Source organism: Anomalospiza imberbis, chromosome Z, assembly GCF_031753505.1.
Source record: "Anomalospiza imberbis isolate Cuckoo-Finch-1a 21T00152 chromosome Z, ASM3175350v1, whole genome shotgun sequence".
In the NCBI taxonomy this organism is placed as follows: domain Eukaryota; kingdom Metazoa; phylum Chordata; class Aves; order Passeriformes; family Viduidae; genus Anomalospiza; species Anomalospiza imberbis.
Genome location: NC_089721.1, coordinates 19,017,177 through 19,039,377, shown reverse-complemented (window position 1 = coordinate 19,039,377; position 22,201 = coordinate 19,017,177). Strand labels below are relative to the sequence as shown.

The window sequence follows — 22,201 nt, the reverse complement described above, 5'->3', positions numbered from 1 at the left end:
TCTTTGTGCTGTAATAATTAAAAAATTTACACTCAGGCTCTGGATTAAGCTATGGAGAAAAGACTTTCATAATTTCCACTATAATCCTCTCATTCCACCTGCAAAAACAGTAGGAGGACTGTACCCCGCAGTGTTACATTATGACCAACATATAGTTTAAGTCTTGGCAGGCCTAACACAGGAAACTACTTTTAGCAGGACCAGGCTGTAGCAATGTTAACAGACGCCACCCTTGACTCAGGGCTTGCTCACCTTACATCCCTTGTACTTGCCACATCTTCAGGAGCACTAATGTGTTATATTAGCTCTGGCAGTGGACCAGCAGCCAAAGACTTAGCTTTTTTAAGTGCATGAAGAGACTAGGTGAATGTAAAAATATACTACAATTTCACACCTACTACAGTCTTGCTGAGGATGACCACTGCAACAGAAGTTACTCATGCCTTAAAAGATTATAATGCACATTTGTGAAATTGCCATGACTTTCCTATTCATGTTCATGAGTGACTAATGTGAATGTTACCTCATCTAGAGACACTTGGACATGACTGACCTTCACCCTCTGTCAACTGATAATCAAAAATTAAAATTGTGAAATCCACAATTTTCTTTATTTTCTTTTAAATAATATAAACTCCAAGTTAAATATTAAAAAAAAAAAGAAGAAGAAAAAAAAAAAAAAAAAAAAAAAAAACAACCGAAAAAACACCACGCTTAGGAGAAGCATGAAGTTATGAAGTTCCAGCCCTGGCAATTCTGGTGGAAGAGCTTTCCTGCTCTCACAGAGCTCAAAGAGGCAAAAAAAAAAAAAAATCACCAAATAATGCCTGTAGCAAACTTTAAGGAAAGAATCCCAAGGAAAAAGAGAATTCCTGGCTTGGTGTCTTGGTGTCTCCATCAGTATCAACTATGGGGACGTCCCTATTCACACAAATAATTTCTTGTCATAGCCCTCCCTGCACTACACAGACAGTCCTGCTGCTCATCCCTCCAGGAAAAATCAGCAGTTACTGCTGACTGACGTTACTTTCTCCACAACACCAAATGTATTTGATTTTATTTTGTTTCAAAGTTTCATTTATCCCTAAACCACTGGATATCATATTTTATTTTCATTATATTTACTACTTTTTACACCACTTTTGTTTTATTTAATCATATTAATTCATTTCAGCTTTGCCAGCCTTCTCTATTGTCTTGTCTGTTACCTTAGTTACAGTGTTATCACAGCATCGAATGAGCATTAAACATGCACAGTCCCTGCAATATTTCTAAAGCAAGTTCTTAAATACTAAAAATAACATACAATTTAATTAAATAAATTTTAATTAAATAAATTATTTTTATGAATCATCCCTAGCTACTACCAAGTCATTTTGTTGTATTATCTAAATTATCACAGCAATACTCAAGTCCTTCATACAACACATACATTACAACCACATCTTATTATCTCTGCAAATATCTACAATGTAACAGACAGGGATTTTGAGAACAAAAAGTAATATTGCCCAAATCAAGCTTCTGCCTGTATGTTCCAGTTTTGAATTAAAATCCAACTTAATCTTTGCCCCTACATAAAAAGCTATTAAACTCAGAAATATCCCAAGCTAGGTATGTAGGTAACTTCTGTGCAAGTACCAATCAAATATAGTGCTTTAGAAAAACAGGGTTCACAGATATTACTGACAGTCCACAAAGAAATGAGGAGGGGAGAAGTAAACAACACAGACATGTGACTGAGCTGTGTACAACATTTAGCTTCAAAATACAAATAGTACATTTAATGTTCCTCATACAGCAAACAGGATGTAAGTGACTTTTTGGTTTCCTATCCATCCAACACTAACAAGCCCCTCCACTTGAACCACAAAATCACAACTGTGTTCAGCCTAGCAGAACTTGTTAGCTATACATACTGAAGCAGCTTCTCTAAAGAAGTTACCAAGAGCAGCATCCCCACATTGCTGTCATGGTTTTTGCTTTTCTAATAATTTTCTATCTCCAGTCTTGCCATGTAGTGATTTGGTGGGTTTTTCTGCTGACATTTCATTTTGCAGGCTGATCTCAGAAGTTTCCCTTTACATTCAAAACAAGTTTTGTGGTTTCCCCAGTTAGAGGAACACTTTGTTTTTTATTTCCCTTCAAGGCAGGTCTAGTCTCTTTTGAGGGTAGGGTGTTAATATCCTTTTAAGCAGATTTCAAAGGGCACTATTTTACATTAAATATCTCTGCTTAAAACATCTTGTCTTTATTTGCTTTCAGAAGTTTCAACTGCCAGTTAAATCAATGTCAGTAATAGCATTGGCTTCACAAAAGGTTTTCAGCAGTATCTCACCATGGTGGCATTGGGAAATTTACACTACATATTGCCTTTGGAGGTGCCAGCATCAGAGATGAACATGTTACTAAACAGGATACATGTTACTAAAGCAGCTGAATTAATCAGAAAGTGTCTCATTATTATGCCAACAGATGCACGGATACGTCGACATTTACCATCAAGTTATCTCAGCTGTACCATGCCAGTCATCCTATCATTTTTAAGAGTAGGTGAGCTCTCAACTTACCAACTTACCCACAGAAAAAATTATTTGGAAGGAAGTGCCTTCAAGTCATATCTAATACATGCAGTTTTAAGTCCCCTATAAAATTTTCAATAAAATGGAAATATTTCACTTTGAAATGTTTGAAAACTAGCACTTTGATGCCAATATATACAAATTTTTTTTAATGATTTCATGTGTTCACAGTCATTTAGTACTCTACGCTCTCTTTTATGGCCTATACAAACATACCTGTACAAGCACTACCTACCTGTTTCAGTCTTCTGCTTTTCCAACACCATCAACCAAGAGATGAAATATCCCAGAGAAGCTCCAGATCACTTTCTACAGGAGCACTCATTGCCAAATAACAGTAATTCTGAAATGGCACTTACTTTTCCTCCTGGCACTTCACCATATCCACACTTACTTTGTGGCTAGCTAGAATTTGAAGGTTTTTACAGCTGTCATTTACATTCTATGATCTCCTAATCTGTAGCAATAGGATGTTCACTTTGTGCCACTTTTACCTCAGTTATTTTGCCCTACACCCCTGTTATACATGAGTAATGCGATGGTTGACTTTCACAAGGGCAAATTGTTGGGGAAGATGAAACAGGAAAGCTTTATAAATATGATTTCCTGGCAAAAGATTTTGAGAATATAGAAACTATAAGTGAGATTGAAATGAAAGCAAACTTTGAGATACCAAGCCTTAGTTACTGAACAACTGGAAAACAATGGTATGGACAGCTGAAGGTAATCCCATTTTGATGAAACAATACCCTCTGCTTGCAGACAGGTGCAACGGTCAGAGCAGACCCTACTAGCTTGGCAGAAGGGGTCCAAAGAGTAGTTTTTAGGGTTTAAAATGTAACACAGTATGGTAATGTCATGATTCTTATAGGCTGTATATAAATGTTATAAGATTTGTATCTTGTACTAGATTGGTTAGTGAAAATTAAAATATTAGGGAAAATTTGAAAATTAGAATATTCAGCACAGAAGATGATTTATTGTATTGTAACGGGAACTTCCCTCTCTTGCTCTCTTGCTCTCTTACTCTTGCCTCTCTTGCCTCTCTCTCTTGCTCTTTCGGGCCTGCTCCAAGCTGCAGCTAGCAGCTCTAACCAGGGCCCCTGCACCCATGCACTTTATAATAAACCACATGTTCCAAGACCTGACTTCAGAAATCTCTTGTCTCCATCTGTCCAGACCATCCTACCAACCAACGCTCCTACAGCAAATATTATTGTCATGGTTTGACACTGGTGCAATGCCAGTGACCCCATGAAAATGCACCTTTCCAAATAATTGCTGTGAGATGTGATCAGGAACAGAGCAGAGCAGGCCCAAGCTTAATAACAAAGAAAAGAACTTTATTAATCTACTACTACTATAAAACTACAAACACTAAATTCTGGATGAAGACCTTCCAAAACACCCCTCCTCCTCCCAACTAATTTCCAAACAAACTCAACAGTGAGACACCACCCAGGATCCTGATCAAATTGCCACCCTTCAGATAATCAAACACTCAGTCCTTCAAGGGAGAGAGGAGTCTCTCCTGTGCCACAGACTCCCCAGGAAACACAATTGCCACCCTTGTGTTTCCACGTCACACATGGCAACCGCCCGGAGAAAATCTGCCATGGTGACACTCTCCTTTCCATGTCACAGTGCTCTCACCACCGTGCATGGACAGACTGCTCATAGGGCTCCTTTAAGGATGCTTTGCCATGGACCAAAAGAGACAACAGTTCAGTTTCTCATCTCGGGACTACAGTCCCCCCCATTTTCCCTTGGGGCCGAGGGTCCAAGAACAGAGGTCTTCTGCTCCTCTTCTTCTTCCTTGAAGATAGAGGGCTTCTCCACACCTTCTTCAACTCTCTTTTGTTCTCTCCACTCCTCTGTTGGTAATCACTGAAACAGGTCTCTTGGCTCACCAATGCACCCCCCTAAGTGCAGCTTCTGTTAGGAGAATTTGGTTCAGTCTATGGCTAACAAGAAAAGTCCAGCCACAAGCCACTCCATCATCTCCTTCCAACTCAACAATTTTCTCTTCCATCATCTCGGATCCCAGACTGTCTCTCTTCTACTTCAAATCAAGGAGGAGTAATATTTTACAAAGCCTTCATTTCCCAGGAAAGGGTTAAAAGTTCAGACTCCCTGGACTGCTGAAATCTCTGCCCAGCAGCCGATTCCCAAGGCCAAGGCTGGGCGCCTTCCCCCCAACTCCTTCTCCTCCGCCGGCTGATATCTCTGCCCAGCAGCCCATTCCCAAGGCCAAGGCTGGGCGCCTTCACCCCACTCCTTCTCCTCCACACAGGCAAAGTTACAGGTGCCGTCCGGACTCTCTGTCTCTTCCCTCTGAGGGAGGGGGGACGACAAAGGCATCTCCGCTTCTCTCCACCCTTCCGTCCACAGGAGCTGGCTCGGTTCCAGTCCTTCTACCCCTCAGCTCACCTCAACCAGGCCTCATGGCTTCCCCTCCCCACCCAGCCCCATGGCTGGGCAGGGGAGATCTGCACAGCACCCTGACCGGAACCAAAGAGAGCGAGCTCTTGGGAGTTCTTGCTTTTAACCCCCTGTGTTCTCATAGGCGTATCCACACCTTCAGTGGCTACTTTGGGTGCCAATATCCAAACTTGACCACTGACTGGTTTGACCCAACTTCCTGAAAGAATTCACTTCCATGTCAAACCACGACAATTATGCATATGTTAATAGAAGTTTTGTAGATGTATAGTTATGTTCCCCCCCTCCATTGCATTGTTATCACAGGATGGCCTGGGTAGTTGGGGCATTTGGGAGAGTTGGCTTGTTACTGTGGCAAAACCTGGCCTACAATTAAGATGTAAGAAAGTGATCTCCACCACTGGACAGAGAAGAAGGAGCTAATTTACAAGACTTTGGGAGGGGCTAAAAGGTTAAAGGGTGGAACATCCATTGTATGGACAAGCACATGGTGATGGAATCCTTTGCTCCCAGCGCTGTATTATCTTCTCTGTTCAGTCTTCTGTTGTATTTTTGATAAGATTGTAATAAACCTTCTAAATTTTTTGAAAGTGAGTATCATTTCTCACACCTCTATGTTCTGGCACAACATACATCTCCAGATACATGACAATCACACTCTAATGAAGTAATGAAGCTTCCCAGAAGCAGTGTTACTTTCTGTGTTACGACCAGGAATTAATAACTTTAATGGATGGGATAAACTAGCCAGCCAGTCCTAAAACTGATCCCAAGAGTTACGTTGTTAGTTAAAAATTACTAGGTACACTATCATCACCTGTCTTCAGCACCTTACCTTTCTTGTGTTAAACTTCATCTGAATAATTTTTCATACTCTACTAAATAATTTATTAAATTCAGAGAAACTTACGGCTTACTTTCACAAAATGGCCAATATTGGCAGTGCTACATAAAGCCTCTACTACCCTGATACCCTGGCAGGGCTAAACTCAGGTCACCGCACACTCAGCTCCAGGTTTCAACATTATGCTAACCTGCTTCATCTCTATCACACTAGTTTGGGACACAGAGACTAGAAGCACTTCACTATCTGTCCTCCACTGTTTGCTACTAATTTTAGTCAATGTAATGTACATTCCTGTATGAATGATTCAATTTGATTTGTAATTTTTCCATTTACTTTAGTGCAAGATCAAGCAGAATGAGCTGTAATGTCCTCTGAAATTGATATTAATATGATCGCCAGTTGTTTCATGGCCTAAAATCTTTTTATTCACTTATGCTGGTTTTGTTGGTGGGGTACCACAGAAGTCTTTCTCTTTGTGAACAGGGGAAGGAACTCAGACAAGGATTTGCTGTCAAGGTAGATTGTGTCATGGTCTTACTGAAGCATGCCATAACCCATGACCAACATCTTCATTCTCAAGCATCAGGCAGTACTAGGATGTAAGAGAAAATGTCCTGAAAATCTCTTCTTTGTCTTTCTTTCAGACCACACTGTGGACAGAAAACGTAAGACAATTGGTATGGGGTTAGTTCATGTTCATAACTGCCCTGAACCAGCATCTTTCATGGCATATTGCTTGGATGTACAGCACTTTAGTGCTCAGCTCAGGTCCCTCAGCTGTGCCTGTGGTAACAAGTAGCACACTGTTGCAACAGGCACAGAGAGGTCTACAGAGCAAAGCTGGGGGTGCTTGGGATCAGCCGTTCATACTGTGTGTTTTGCATGGGACTGGTATAGCATCACGGTCTGAATACCCTTTGCCAGAGTGTATCATGCACCTATCTTGCATATACCCTCCAGTTACACTTCATCCAAAAGGGATTTTGTGTCAACTAAAGCACAGTAAAGGGATGTAAATATGATCAGAAGATATGTCCGAAGTCCATTTACTGTATGAACTGTATCCTTGTTACAGATGCACCCATGGTCCCAAATGGTATTTATATGGATATACATAGAGTATCAAGACCTCTTAATTCACCTCGACCTACACAAAAATGAGAAAACTACATTGGAATCTCCTATGATGATGCCTTTAAGAGCATGAATAGGCGCATGTGCCGCAGGTCCACGCACATGCACAAGAGTATGAAAGTATGATGCTTACTAAAATAAAGGACTGTCCAAGCAGCGACAGACAAAATGATACAATTCAGCCTCTCCTCAAGAATCAGACACAGGAGCTAGGTCTTCTGTAGGAGGCAGGTCATCTTGTTCACTCCAGATGTGAGCCTGGAAGTGAACTGGAACATGTGCATTGAGAATTATCATGGTACCAGGACACTAGGTTAAAATGAGGTGCAAGATAAACTCACAGCCAAAACAGTGCAAATTGTGAAATATTTTAACCCTCTGTACAATGAGATTGCATGCAAACAAGTAATGAAGTAGGGCATCCGGACAGAGAAGCATGTTTTTTTTTATCATACAGGCCTTTCAACCACATTAGCTACAAACTTACAGAACATCCCGAGCCTGGTGTTTAGTAACACTACATTACACTGAATTTAACATCTGATCCTTTGACAAGACAACTTCTTTGGGTAGTTAGATGACTCCAAAAGAGTCATCCCAAATATATGGGAGTACAGAAAAAAGTGGCAGATGAGCTTCAACACTGTTGGGGTTTAGGATTTCTTCCTTTTGTCTTCTTTCTCTTAGGGAATTTTCTCCTATTTTGGTTGCTAAGAAACAATAACGATCGGCACTTAAGAGAGACAAAAGAAGTAACTACTTTCTCTCAGAGGGGCAAAAATACAGCGAGAATTGGGCCGGGGGAGAAGGGACTCGGCACAGCTAGGTGTCTTGCTCTCTTGGCCTCGGAGGGAGACAGTCGAGCTTGCTGCTTGGTGCAGGAAATCGCTGCCACTGCCGGAGCCCATCCCTGCCCTACTTCTTGTGCTGTGGGTGAGCCTTTGCACGTGAGAGCAGCCACTGAGCTGGGAAGTTATTGGCACCTTGCCTCATTGAAAAAAAAAAGGATCCTTCACCATCTGCTGGGGTGCCTCAGGGGAAATCCTGGGATCCCCAAGCACCTTTCCCCTGCCAGGGAGCCTCTCCCTGCCCTGTTCGGAAGTCAGGTTGCCTCTGTCCTGTTCCCCGGCTACTGCTCCTGGTTTTTCACTACACTGCAGCCACACACCCCTTCCCTGCCGGGATGCCCTGTGGTTCCAGCTACAACTGCGGAGTTTCTACTGCCTCTTGTTTGCTGCCCAGGGTGACCCCCGCCCAGCGTTCCAATCCCCGCTCCGAGGTTCCTGCTGCAGATCCTTTTGCTATCCAGATGGGCAGTGGGATAGGTTGCCACTGGAGGTTTGTAAAGGAAGTCCCTTCCCATCCCTTCCGCTGCCTGCATCCGCCATTACCACGTGAGGGAAACAGCTGGAGCTGCGGCCCAGCTCCCCCTTCAGCCGTGGGGAAGTCATTGCAGAACCTGCCCAGCCGGGAGCCAGCAGCGCCCCTGCTGGCTGTGACCAGAACCGCACTGAAGGGGAAGTCCTTAAAGAGCGGGAAGTAACTTTATTGAGTTTTCTGTTCTTGTTTGTTGTTGCTGCTGTTGTTGTTTCTTTGCCTTGTTATACATACACACACTAGTAAAAAACTGTTATTCCTTTTCTCATCTCTTTGCCTGAAAGCCCCTTAATTTCAAAGTTATAATAATTCGGAGGGAAGGGGGTCTTACTTTTCATTCCAAGGGAGGCTCCTGCTGTCCTTAACAGACACCTGTCTTTCAATCCAAGACAAACATTAAAGGGAAGATAACACATTCAGAGATAATAAATCTTAATTACAGCTTTATAATGCTGAATCTGGAACTAGAAGTTACAGCTCTAGAGATCCTTTAATTGACACAGCTCTCAAAACATCAGTGCCTAAAAATGCACCTGCAATGACAAAAAAAAGCTGTTGAAACTTAAAAGCAAGTATCCTTTTCAAAATATAAATAAGACTTTGGTACACCCACATCTCAAGTACTATGGTACACCACAAAAAATATGTAGATGAATTAGAGGAGGTTAAGGGAAGGACAACTAAGAAGAAAAAGAGAATGAGGATATTAAGCAGGTAAAGAGTGCTCACTTTTAAGGAGAACACTGAGGGTGGACTTGGTTGAGCTTTACAATCACAAAGAACAAAACTAGTGAAAACTATTATTGACCAAATGCTGCAACACTAAAGCTGGGAGTGATCTCTTAAGGCATAGGTTACAGACAGATAAAAACGTATTTTTGCATGCAGAAACAAGGGAACTTCTCGACCTTGTGGCTGCAAGAGTCAGGCAGTAGAAGTCTGGTCAAAAAGGTATTCAATAAATCCACAGACAACTGGTTTATAAATTGCTAGGACTAGGGAAAGTTGTACTTCTAACATCCTAGATATAATTCTGAATAGTGGGGCAAGACAAAGACTTTGGAAAGAGACAAGGCTGATATGCTTCCCTAAATAGCCCCTAGTTGCTGGGCTAGATGAACCACCCATCTGATTCACTAGTGTACCTCACACAGAAGTAGTGAGCTTACTGCAAGTACTGTAAGTAGTAAGGAGAAGAATCCCCCCAAAAGCAAAACTACTTCAGAAGCTTTTAAAAAACCCCCAGCTTTCTCCAATTTCAGCAAGTCTTAAAAGGAGAGAAGGAAAAGGTTTTCATTCACCATTCATAAAATAAAAATTTGGTCACATATTCACACAGCAATATACCTTTTAAAGTGTAAAAACCCCCCAAAATGACACAATAATAATCTACCAATTTCCAATATTCCTATGAAGATTTCCAGCACCTGCTGATCCCTCCCATAGCCCATATTAACCCACTCCAGTTCTCAAATTTATGAAAAATAAAGCACAAATGCAAACTTTATTCAAAAGAGAACAAGACATCAATGTATAACAGAACCATATTTGCTGTCCTCTAGCAATTTTTTCTTGTACTGATGCTACATAAGTGAAGGTTTCCATTCAATTCCTGCTAACAATATTTCTACCTGTCCCATGAGTTCATAACTTGTAAACACTTTGCAGGAATAGTTCAGTATCTTATACATTTGTGGGTTTTTTTATAGTTTTGTAAAACCGAATATAATCTAACATATTTTTGTGCATTTACTCTTCTTTGGAGACCTTTAGAACAATTTTGCAGGCAGCTTCTGTAAACTTCTAAAACTGCTTCTCAAAGTTACTCTCAGAATACTTCTTCATCTATTTTTGCAGATCCAGACCCCCTGTGTTCAGTATAAATTTCATTACATTTCTGACATGCAAGCAAACTTAGATTCAGCTCAGGTATTACCTGGTATGGCACTGACTTGGATAGTTATTTTTCTTCCTAGCAGACAGTATACTGCTTTGTTTTTGACATAGTAAGAGAATAATGTTGATAACACATTCATGCTTTGCTTGTTGCTAGCTAGTGCTTACCCCAAATCAAGAACATGTTAGTGTCCCATGCTCTGCCAGTGAGTAGGTGAACAAGAGCCTGGGAGGAAGCATAACCAGGAGAGTTGACCTGAACTAGCTAAAGGGTTACTCTTTATTTTTACAATACCATGTAAGGATAGGACCTTCAACTCATAGAGTTGGTTTAGACTGGACAATCAGAAAAAAATTGTTGTGAGGGTGGTGAGGCGCTGGAAATGGTTGTTGAGAGAAGCTGTGAATGCCGCATCCCTGGAAGCTTTCAAGGTCAGATTGTATAGGGCTCTGAGCAACCAGGTCTAGTGAAAGACCCACAGCAAGAGTGATGAGATGGCGGTAGTGGATGATTTTTTGGGTCCTTTTCAACCCAAATCATTCTATGATCCTGTCACTCCATACCTAGACCAGGGTATAAACTGGGGCGAGTTGGCTGGGAGGGTCCAATTTGCTGCACGGGGACAGGCTGCATACTGGTCAGCAGGTGGTGAGACCTTGTTCTGTGCATCACTTGCCTTTTTGGCATTTTGTTTCTCTCTCTCCAATTGTTCTCTCTTTTCATTACAATTATGTTACTAATTTTACCACTATTATTATTTCTATTATTCAATCATTAAACTGCTCTTTTTTCAACATACAGTTTTAATTTTTTTTTTTTTTTTTTTTTTTTTTTTTTTTTTTTTTTTTTCCTAATTCTCCTTCCCATCCCACCAGGTGTGTGGACTGAGCAAACAGCACAGTGGTATTTAGTTGCTGGCTGGTATTAAACCTAGACAGTCTTTCAAACAGCATTTGGATTAAGTGGTTGTTGAAATTTATTTAGCACCAGGATTTAAGACTGTGGTGGATTAAAATAGTTTGGTGAATATCATCTGAAAAAGACTGACATGATTTGGCCTGTCTTCTCCCTCTCTTTCTTCCTTATACATTTTGTTTGTTGTTTGAATAAATGGCCAAGACCTGCTTTTGAGGGTTTTCTCTACTTTGTCTGAAGCTAACCATACCTGCCTAAAAACAACAGCTTCCTGCATCACACAGAAATTTTTTAACAGCATCTTCTACAGATACTTTCAAAATGGTACCCTTTGCTTTTCATGAACCATCCCATCAGTTTGTTGTTTGTTGGAGGTTTTTTTCCCCCTCTACTTCACAAAATTATATTTAGTAAGAACATGTACCGTTACTTAATTCATTTACAGAGCTGCCAACTGTTGCTCCAGTTCAAAAGTGAGAAGACTTTATTCTCATGCAAGTTTAAAAGCTTGTATTTTAGCTTAACAAGGTTCTAAAAGTTCAAACCAATGAGAAAACTTTAAGTAGCATTTTAATTCCTCAGTGTTTGATGAAAGCTTATCAAAACTTAAAAATCATCTGGTCATGATTAAAATATTGACATTATTCATCACCACCTGAATTCCTATTGTACTAAAATGCCAAAATTTACATTGAAGTACAAATAATAAAAATACAGATGTACAAGAAAACATAACCCAAAGTGGAATTAAAATTTTTGAGTATTCAAAAACCTAAGTGTTCATGTGCTTTCAAGCTGAATTTACTTCCACTGCTCTCTTCCTACAGCCAGAGATCCTCATTAGCACATCACTATGCAGTCCTACATATCTATAAATGAAACACTTCTACAGATCAGTTGTGCAAACAACTACAGATCAGCTGGAAATACTCCTCAAACTCCATACTTGTGCAACATTCCACCTGTGCAACAAAATTTCTAGAGCCAAATTCTGCAAGGGCACAAGTATGCGGCACACCATGCTTCAAAGAGAAAGTTTTAGACAAAGTCCACTGTCCATCTCCCTCCACCCACACATCCAGTGTATTTATCCACTGAAGAAAATTCCTAAATACACAATTCTGTAATTAACAGAAAAGGCTTAAAATACACTTCTGATACCTGGGATTACACAAATCTCTAAGTGAGATAAGAGCCAAGAGAACATAAAATTTAGAAAACTTGTCACAGCTACTATGAGATTTCTGATAACTCGAAAGTAAATAACATTCCAGTAGGTAACAGAATTACCACATACTCCTAAAAATGAAAACAAAGTAAAAGACTTTATGTTATCTACAAGTCACTTTGTTACTGATTGAGATTGTCAGTTAGCTTTACATGGCGATGGCGTTACATCAGTTGCAGAAAATGCAGCAGATTGTCCCCTTTAGAAGCCTGGGAAGCCCAAAAGCAGCTTATGCCTGATGGAACAAGAACTGCCACTGAATAAAAACTAAGCTACTCTGAAAGCATGCTTATTTAAATAAAGCAAAATAAAGAAATCTACTACCATATTCAAGCCTTTAAAGCAACAAAATCCCTCATCCATATTTGAAGAGTCAAAATACAGTATCAGATCCAGTGTTGCTAAACAAGATACAATTAAAAAAAGGCAAAAGGAAAATATTGATCAAGTGGCTTACTTATATTTAATTGATAACTCACATTTTTGAAAACCATCATTAAAAGTTTTGGTTAGGCACAGTTTTACAGAGTTGTCTTTAAGAGCCATTACCTACTCCTTTTAAGCAATGCTAAAATTAACTTGGGTTCCTAGCAACAAGACAACTGAATTTAGACAGTAATAGTAGAGTTATCAGAAGTCTTCTAAGCATGTGCTGTTTATGTAAATGGTTCAGTGCACTACACATATTAAAAAAAGCACACAAGTATAGTCTGATAAATTCATCTCTTATCAAGGAAAGGTAAAACTAATGCATTTTTACACACAGTTTTTTATTGCTTTTTGTCTAATACATGTAAAACCTAGTTTTATATATTTAGCAATGACCAAATTCAAATGCAGCAAAATTAGCTTTGCAGAACACTTTTTTAATGAGGAAATGGCAATGCCATCTTTGTAACACCCTCCCTGAGAACTACTGCACAATTTCCCTGGAGCAATTACCAGGCACAGAGAATCGAGGCACAAGAGACCAACATTAAGCCCCCTGTTCTGCCTCCACAGGGGGCTCCACGTCAGGAAAGCATTTAACAATGGTAGATGAATTCACTGACTACTAGCAAATCAATATTATGTGAAAGTTCTAAGGTCAAAATTGACCTTATCATGATTCCTTTTGGGGATATGAACAAAGCATGTTTCCGGGTTATCAGACACAGACAACACTGTCTCATGGCTAAACTCTTAATACAGAATTCAAAGGATCCCTTTACAGAAGTCAAAGGTGTAGGAAAATCATGCCAATCACCCATCTATACATGTATTTGGAACACAACAGAAAATACAAACTGTTTAATTCTTTAAATGAAAATTTAAAAAAAGAATTTACCGACAAGCAATATTAAACTGTAAATGTTTTTAGGAAAGGAACTAGAGCAGGAAAAGAAAACAGTACATATGGCAATACATACACAATATGAATGGATTTGAGGATATAGCAGTTTCAGACAACCTCTATCTAAATGACATATCCAAATCATAGTTTTAGTTCCCTGCCATCCCTTCTTCATTTCCCTACAAGACATCTAACTAAAAGCTAACCCCAGTGTAGCAGACGGAGAAAAGCAGTCTAAAGTTAAACATCCTAGTAGTCAAAAGTAACTGTAACTAACTTAATTATGAAATGTGTTTAACAGTCTTACAAAAGTAGGGAAACATCTGCCTAAACACAAGAAAAATTGCTCCAATTTTTGCTCCAAAAATTGCTCCAGGAGTATCTGGTTTTATGTCTATATTCAGTCCATTACAGACAGAGAGAGATTTAAATAAAACCTCAAATATCAAGTCATAGTAAAACCTAAAGGTATGGAATGTACAATTACTAGGAAATGTTTTAAAAGGTCATTAGAAGGATCTTCAAAAACATAAAAAGACTTCTGAAAATATATGAGTCATAAATCTGGAACACACATAAGATTTCAAGCAAGGAAAAAGAACCGTCATATATCTGAAAGCTTTTTTGTGCTTTTGTAATAGATTAAGAGATACAACAGAGAATGTATTGCACAAAAATCTTCTATCCTACATCTGGGAATACACACTGAAAGCATATACCCCTCTAAACAGTTTTGTCTATGCTACAGAGGCATAATGAGAAATTGATTACTAAAATCCAATGTCTTCTTAAAAACTTCTCCATTTTAAATCAAAAATACCATCACGCCTGACCACGTATTATATTTTGTATACATCCTCACTACTGGACAATGTAAAGACTGGTTAGTAGTCCTTACTGTGAACTTCTATATATTACTTCTTGTACCACATTAGAAATTTAACTTAATTTTGAAGTTAAAATAAACCTTTAATGTATCAAAAGTAACTGAATTATTTTCCTCTATGGAATACAAACAATGCGAGTAATTACAGGGAACACACTTTAGTGGTCACCATGGGTTGACCACTGCATTCTCCTCTTCATCCTAAATCCTGTCATACAGTATGGTGAAGAAGACAAGATAACCCAACAAAATATAAGACAGGAAGAAAAGTTGGGGAAAAAATCCCACTTTATGATATAAGCAGTAAATGTTTATAAACTAAGAACCTAAACAGTAACAGAGCAATGAAGTTTATTTACTCCATTCTGTTACTTATTCCTCAAACACACACAAAAAAAGAAAAAAAAAAATAAATAAAAGCACACTTCACAAGTCAACACAATAAGTATGCTACAGATTTTGTGCTCTGAAAAAAAGCTCACATGGTAAATACTTTATACTCTTTTCTCTACCTTGTTCCACAGTAAGTGAATGTATGAAAAAAAACTCAAAAGAGGAAAAAGTGATGTTTGGTGCCATAGCAGCACAGCCAAGTCTTCCATTGATAAAGCCGTAAGAAGAAAAGACAAGTAACACTAGGCCCAGGCAACAGGCCATCAGAGAGCCTGGGTACACAGAACAATAACTTTACCTATTAAATAAAGAACAGATTCCCCCATAACATGATTACTGGGGGAAAACCATGCAATACTAGCTCCCACTTACAGCTCTAAAGACATTAGTGCCAGTAAATAATGCTGTATTAAACATATTTATGGAACAAAGATGAGAAGATTCTCTGAAGAATAGGACTCAGCTCTTGTTATTCACCTTGCAAAAGAGCTATTTCCACAAAATACAGAAGTCCTACATAAATATCTGAGAATCAGTGAATTATAACGAAAATTCACAGCTTAATGAAAGCTGAACGCATAAAAAAGTGACTCCAAAAAGGAGACAGAAAATTTAACATATTCTCCTTGTCAAATTTTCTGAGGAAAAAATCTCGAGAAACTTTGGATGTAATAATGAGAACCTACTGGATAAGCCTAAATGTTGGACTCATTAGCTGGACCAGCAAAAGCAGACTTGAAACCATGGGTGTATTCTGGCTATTATGGAACCACAAAGACACACTGTATCTGTACAGCTTACAGAGGGATTAGGTAATTCAGTCAAATTATTTAAATGTGGTAACAGTAACCTTAATCATAGGGAACAAACAGATGTATGTCACCAAAGGAAAGAGTAAAAACACATTACCATTTAAATCTATCCTCAAGAGCTTGTAAAATAGGGTGACTACCCAAACCTGAACAGAAATTTTATAGCATCATTAAACCTTCTCTCCTGCTATAAAATCATTCTTGCTACTGGGAGTTGTACATGAATATACAAGATTACCCAGAAGACAGAGGATGCTACGGAACTCTCTGTTTCTCTGAGAAACATGAATTTCACAGAAGCTGGATTTTAAAGAAACAAAATATAACCCTGACTGTTGCTAAAATGTAGTACCATTTCTGTCTGAAGGTGAAAAGAGTTACCAAGATGTTTTAGAAGACTAAGGAGCAGGAAGCTCCCAGTAGGTTTCTGGACGGAATGGATTATCCCCTACTATAACCAGTTCCAGCTGCTACAGACACAAATGAAGAAAATTCTGAAGTAGGAAATTAAAAACATCACAGCCACAGGCAGGATTTCTTCCTACCTCACATCAGTAAGAGGTTATTTAAACTACAAACTCAGGAAAAAGAGAATCTATTTACAGTTGCTGGTGTATTTTTTTCAGTTTTTATTATAAAACTAGATATTCCTACCATCCTTCTTAAAATTCTGCTATGCTTCTAGATTCAATCTCCTCTGGTAACAAACTTCATGTGATAACTGTACCTGGTCCTTTGTTCTTTTAACAATTTCAAGTTTTCCTCTTCAAACACTGACAGCTCTACTATTTTTGTATTATGAAAAACATAGGCATAAAATCATTATCTTTCTTCTTTACACCATTTGATTGTTAATCCTTAAAAATTCAGCATTTTTCCTTTCCTGAAAGTTCAGTCAAATCTTAAGTCAGTCTCCTAATTACAAGAGTGTCCCTTCTCCTCATGCCTGTATGTTATTTCTGACACAGTGAAGTCAGAATTGTATTTGCCTCTCCCTCTCTCCCATCCCACTTTCAAAATGAGCAAATACATAATTAATTTCTCTGCCTTTCTAAGTAGTATTTCAGATATGCAAAGACAGAGGGAACAGGAACAGTCTGAGCAGGAAATGGACAGAAAAGGAAAAAAAATTAACCTACTAAAGGGATGCAGAGCAGAATTGATTTATCTTGTGTCAGCAAAAGACTGCATTTATGGAGAAAAAAAAAAGTGAAAGATTCTTTTCACAAATACTTATACAGGTCTTTGTCATCATTAATGGGATAATGCACAGGAAGTGTAGATACAGGTGCAAGTTTACACATAAAGCAGCCAGCTATTATTATTAGTGTAAAGGAAATTCATCAACAGAAAAATGCCTATCTTTAGACCTCAACAAGGGACATCATCTGGACAGGATCAATACCCTGAGTCTGGTACGTACCTTCTGGTTTACTACTAACTGCCCTAAGTTTCCATGTCAAAAGGCACCTTTTTCAAATGTGGAAATACAGTCCATTCTTAGCAATTTGCAACCTAAAATAAAGCAGTTTTTTCCCATTTCCAAGACAGACTAGTCATATTTCAAGCAAGATGCATAAATTAAACAAAGCAGTACATTTCAGTATCAGAAGTTATTATAAAAACCTGGACTAGGTGATCACTTAGTACCTCTTATGATACATGAACATAACTAGTTATTCCAGCTGTAAGTAGAAATACTATCTACAGCTGTAGGTAAGAGTTATAAGGATGTTTACCCACTGAGAAAAAAACAGCAAGCAGCTCTGCAACATCAGCTCTTGAAAATGCAGGGCTTTATCCAAACTAGTTTTCATGTGTTTTTGGCCATGACTTCTAACAATGCCTTTCTTTTGTACAACATTCACTCCCTATTCAGTCCTACAATAAATCTCTCAGTTCAGGCTAATTAGAACTTGTCAAAATGACAGAATATGCAACTTATTTTTTCCAGAATGTTCTGATCTTACTTGTAACAATCACGTTTCACCAAAAAAATTTCTTTTAGCTTTTCTTTTTACTTAAGGAAAAACAGTTCTCTGTAATCAATAAAACTCCGCATTCAGAAAAAAATGTTTAAGATTACTGGCAGATAGATGAAAAAACCCATACACTTTTTCACTGATGCCATTAACTAAGTAAAACTATTCTCCTTTGGATTCAGCAAATAAAGAGGTAAGTAAGAGAAACTTGAAGAATTACTATCTCTACCTCTCAAAACAATATTTAGTTTTTCTTGTCAATACAGACAAGAAAATACATAACAAGAAAAGCCGATATGAACACATTCCTCTCTCCAAGAGATTCCTAAACAGTTTTAATGGTCCTTTCTCAGCCAATAGCCACGTGATTCTTCCTAGGATACAGCTCTGGGAAGAGCACATCCAGAAGATCACATATAAAGACTTCCATGTAATTCTGATTATGACTATGTATATTTGCTACATACTGATACTGCTGGGGTCACAGATCCCTCTATAAGATATTGGAACACACTAATTGTGCAGAAAACTAGCACATCCAAAAATTTTCTACTGTGTTTAGTTAATCAAATCATCAATTAATGTATTAAATAATCAGAAGATAAAATCATTAGACACACTGGATTGAGAGAGTCTGTAGGAACAATTCAGCTGACAGAGGGACAAGCAGTAAGACCCTCACCTTGTCATCAGCAATAAGACTGATTTCCACTGCTGTGGAACCGCAGCTGAGGTTAGGAAACTACCTTCTATGAGGCAATGCAATCTAATGCTGGCTGTCCTTCCATATCTCCCTCAAAATGCTCTTTTCCACATACCTAGGATAGTTTCTCCTACAGTTTAATGGGAAGAGAATGACAGTCAGCTGCAGTAGCCTGAGCCAGAATATGACATCTCTTCCAGTCCCAAAGAAAAACAAGGACACATCACAATAACTAGGACCTGCTACTTAATTATGACACTGTACCTATGTACAGTACTGTTTAGTCTTGCTCACACATGGACCAATTTAAGACAAATTCTCAAAACCCTACAGTATGAGCAACTGCTGTGAAGACATCCCCCAGTACATATTACTGATGAGTAATATACTCAATGTGCTGCATCACCTTTTTAAGTGATACAGCAAAATACATAAACCATGAATAGTAACGAAAATAAGTATTGTTATATTTGAGAGTTACCAAAACCATGCCTGATATTAAAAAGTGTGTAGAATCCTACAGCAGTAAAGCATTTTCATGCCTAATTTCCAAATGCATACAAATCAAAGAGTAATGTTTCTTCGGAGTTCATACAGACATCAGAAAAAGTTTTAAAAGATGCTACTGTGAGGCTTTCTGAAATCCCAGACAGAGATGCACAGGAGTTATGAAAATAATTGCCAGACCAATTGGATTCTTCATATGGCAAACAGGGCATTTGGCACAAATTGAAGGGTTGGGTGTAATCCAGTGTCCAGCCAACACCAACCATTATTTTATTGTAGGGCTGAATTGCAGCATGGAACACAAGAAAGACAAGCAGCATAAGGCTTGTTGGCTGCTTTTTTTCTGCCTCATGACAGAACCTGCTAGCTTCAGAGCCTTGGACCTCCACATCACTCTTCCCTTAGAAACACCTGCTTACTCTTTAGGAAGCTTCTAGATCCCAGGGGGAAAAAAATCAAAACCACACAGCAACAACAGCAACAACAACAAAACCTTTCCAGAAAATCCCAGTAGAACCCCACCCCAGTTTAGCAGGTTTCACAGATCTCAGAGAGGCTGAGAACAGATTACATATTCCCACTCAAATCCAAGAGCTGAAGTCATGAGTGAACTGCCATTGATTCAATCAATTTCCTGTGTCAGTTGTCTCTTAACAGACAGAATCATTGAATTGTTGATATTGGAAGGGACCTCTGCAGATCATCTAGTCCAACCATTCTGCCAAAGAAGGGTCACCTAGAGCAGGTTATATATGAACATATCCTGGTGGGCTTTGAATATCTCCAGAGACAAATATGAAGAGTTAGCACCCTAAACCTGTCACACACGCCTCCTTGATTCACATGTATTTTCAGATAGCATCACACATCCTCCCACCAGGAGAAGCTGGGCAAGACGAGAAACACTGGATCCCCAATGGAGAAATTACAACTCACGGGCATAAACAGCAAGTACTCTTCCAACATTTTAATCACAAAGAACATCTGAAATAATAACATCATGCTTTCTGCCAACTGATGGAAATGTCCAAAGGCATTCCTGTCAGGGCATTACCGTTGTATCATTTTTCAGAGCACCGGAGTAGACAAGAAGTTACCTCTTTCAAACGAAAGGCCTTTCCTTCCTCTCTCCCTCCCTCTCTCCATCACCTCATCCCCTCCCTGAAGGCCCTCCTACCTCCCTGCCCAAAGCTCCTCCCTGCCAAAACCCAGGTCCGAAACCCCACCCCACCCCCCCACCCAAGGCCACCCGGCACGTCTCGGTGCCCGCCCCACCCGTGGGTCCCCCTTGTGTCCCCGCCGGGCCCCCCCGGCCCCGCCCGTGCTCCCCTGACAACCGCAGCGCGCGCCGGGCGTGTCCCCGCCCCGGCCCCGCGCACACAATGGGCCCCGGCGCGCGCGGCACCGCCCGCCCCCCGCGCGCGCGGCACCGCCCGGCCGGGATGCAGGGACCGGGGCGGGGGGGGGGGGGGAAGGGAAGGGTGTCGGCGGCCGCCGCCCCCCCCCGCGGCCCGCTCACCATCGCTGCGCTTGATCTCCACGTAGATCCCTATCTGGATCTTGCCGAAGTTGGCCGCTGCCATCGCTTCATGGGGCGCACGGGGGAGATCGGAGGCGTTGCCGGCCGGCCACACCGCGGAGAGGGAGGGGAGGCCGTGCCCGGCAGAGGCAGCGGCGGCGACAGGCGGCCGCGACGGGCGGCGGGGGAGGAGGAGGCGGGGAGCGGAGAAAAGGCGCCGGCCGGATACAACAGGCGCCGCGGGCGCTGCTGCGCCTGCGCGGCCTCCGCGGCGTCACGGTGGCACCGGCTCGCGGGAGGGGGCGGGGCGGGCGAGCTGCGGCCGCGCGGCGCCCCCGCCCCCCGACCCCGCCCCTCGCCGCGGGCGCGCGCAGGGGGCGCGGGCGCCCCGCGAGGCGCCGGACGGGGTCAGGCCCGGCCGCAGCGCCCGCTGCGCCTCGGGGCCGTGCCGCGGCCTGCCGCACATACACCCCACGCACCACACACACGCTCCCCTGCAGCACCAGATGGTGCCCGAGCTGTTCTGGAGCCTTAATGTAATAGCTTTATCTACCTGCTGCCTGCTCATGCGGTTCCCATGTGCACAGTAGAGCAGCTTAGGAGCAGTCGTCGTGCTCCCCAGCCTGCCAGCGGCTCTTGTGTCCAAGGAAGGCACATGGTGTGGTTCCTGGGGATGTGCTGTGCAGGGCTAACTGTTGGAGTAGATAATCCTTGTGGATCTCTTCCAACTCAGAATATTTCATTAATATATGAAGGTCATGCTGTCAACTGCATCCATCCATCTTGGGAGCCTGCAGGGAAGCCCGAGAGGGGCTCTTTGTCAGAAACTGTAGTGACAGGACAAGGAAAATGGGTACAAATTGAAAGAGGGGAAATTTAGGTTAGATGTTAGAAAGAAATTCTGTGAGAGTGGTGAGACACTGGAACAGTTACCCAGGGAGGCTGTAGATGATGTCCCAACCCAGGCACTGATCAAGGCCACGTTGACTAAGGCCTTGAGCAACCTGGTACAGTGAGATGTGTCTCTGCCTCATGGAAAAGGGTTTGGAACCAGATGTTCTTTAAGGTCCATTCCAATCCCTTAACATTCTATGATTGTATGACCTTTGCCTCATGCCCTGTGTCTTTATACAGCTTAAATAAAAATAAAACACAATTCATGTTCCACATTGCCCTATTGTGACTTCATCCCAGGCAGGCTACTATGTTACACATTGCCTCTTGGGTTTCTCCTCCAAGGGTGGTTCCTGACATGATGAATCCGCCCCTGATTTAAAATTGTCTTTCCTACACAGCTTCTGGTGACCTTGAGCAGCACCACAATAAACTCCCTAATTACTTGCCAAGCAAAAGCTAGTCTAGTAAAGTAATTCCCCAATCCACACATCAACTGGTTATATGGAATGACAGCTGACACCTTGCCACACCACTGAGAGCTGTGCCCTCCCAGCCAGCCTGTCACTCTTTTTGCCTCACCTCCCTGCCTCCACTGTCAGTTTCATACTGAAATCAGTATGATACCCAGAAAGTCAGAGTCAAGAAAGCAGGGCTCCCAATTCCTACAATCTTTGTACATGTAGAGTAGCAGCTGTCGTGGTACAACTTTCCCCACCACACTACAGTCTCAGAAATACTCATAAGGCC

General features: G+C 40.9%; 1 protein-coding gene across 4 annotated transcripts in view; it reads right to left on the bottom strand.

Moving 5' to 3' along the window:
• The window catches only part of KIF2A (kinesin family member 2A), a 59,651-nt gene extending 38,833 nt beyond the window's left edge, over positions 1-20,818 (bottom strand). The window contains exon 1 of one of the 4 annotated variants that reach the window (XM_068177345.1): positions 20,558-20,818. In XM_068177345.1, the coding sequence (XP_068033446.1) occupies positions 20,558-20,621 (64 nt within the window). In that variant the 5' untranslated portion in view covers positions 20,622-20,818. The remainder of the gene's footprint in view (positions 1-20,557) is intronic. The other 3 variants (XM_068177344.1, XM_068177347.1, XM_068177346.1) reach the window with 3 other exon arrangements.
• Positions 20,819-22,201: the final 1,383 nt, after the last annotated feature.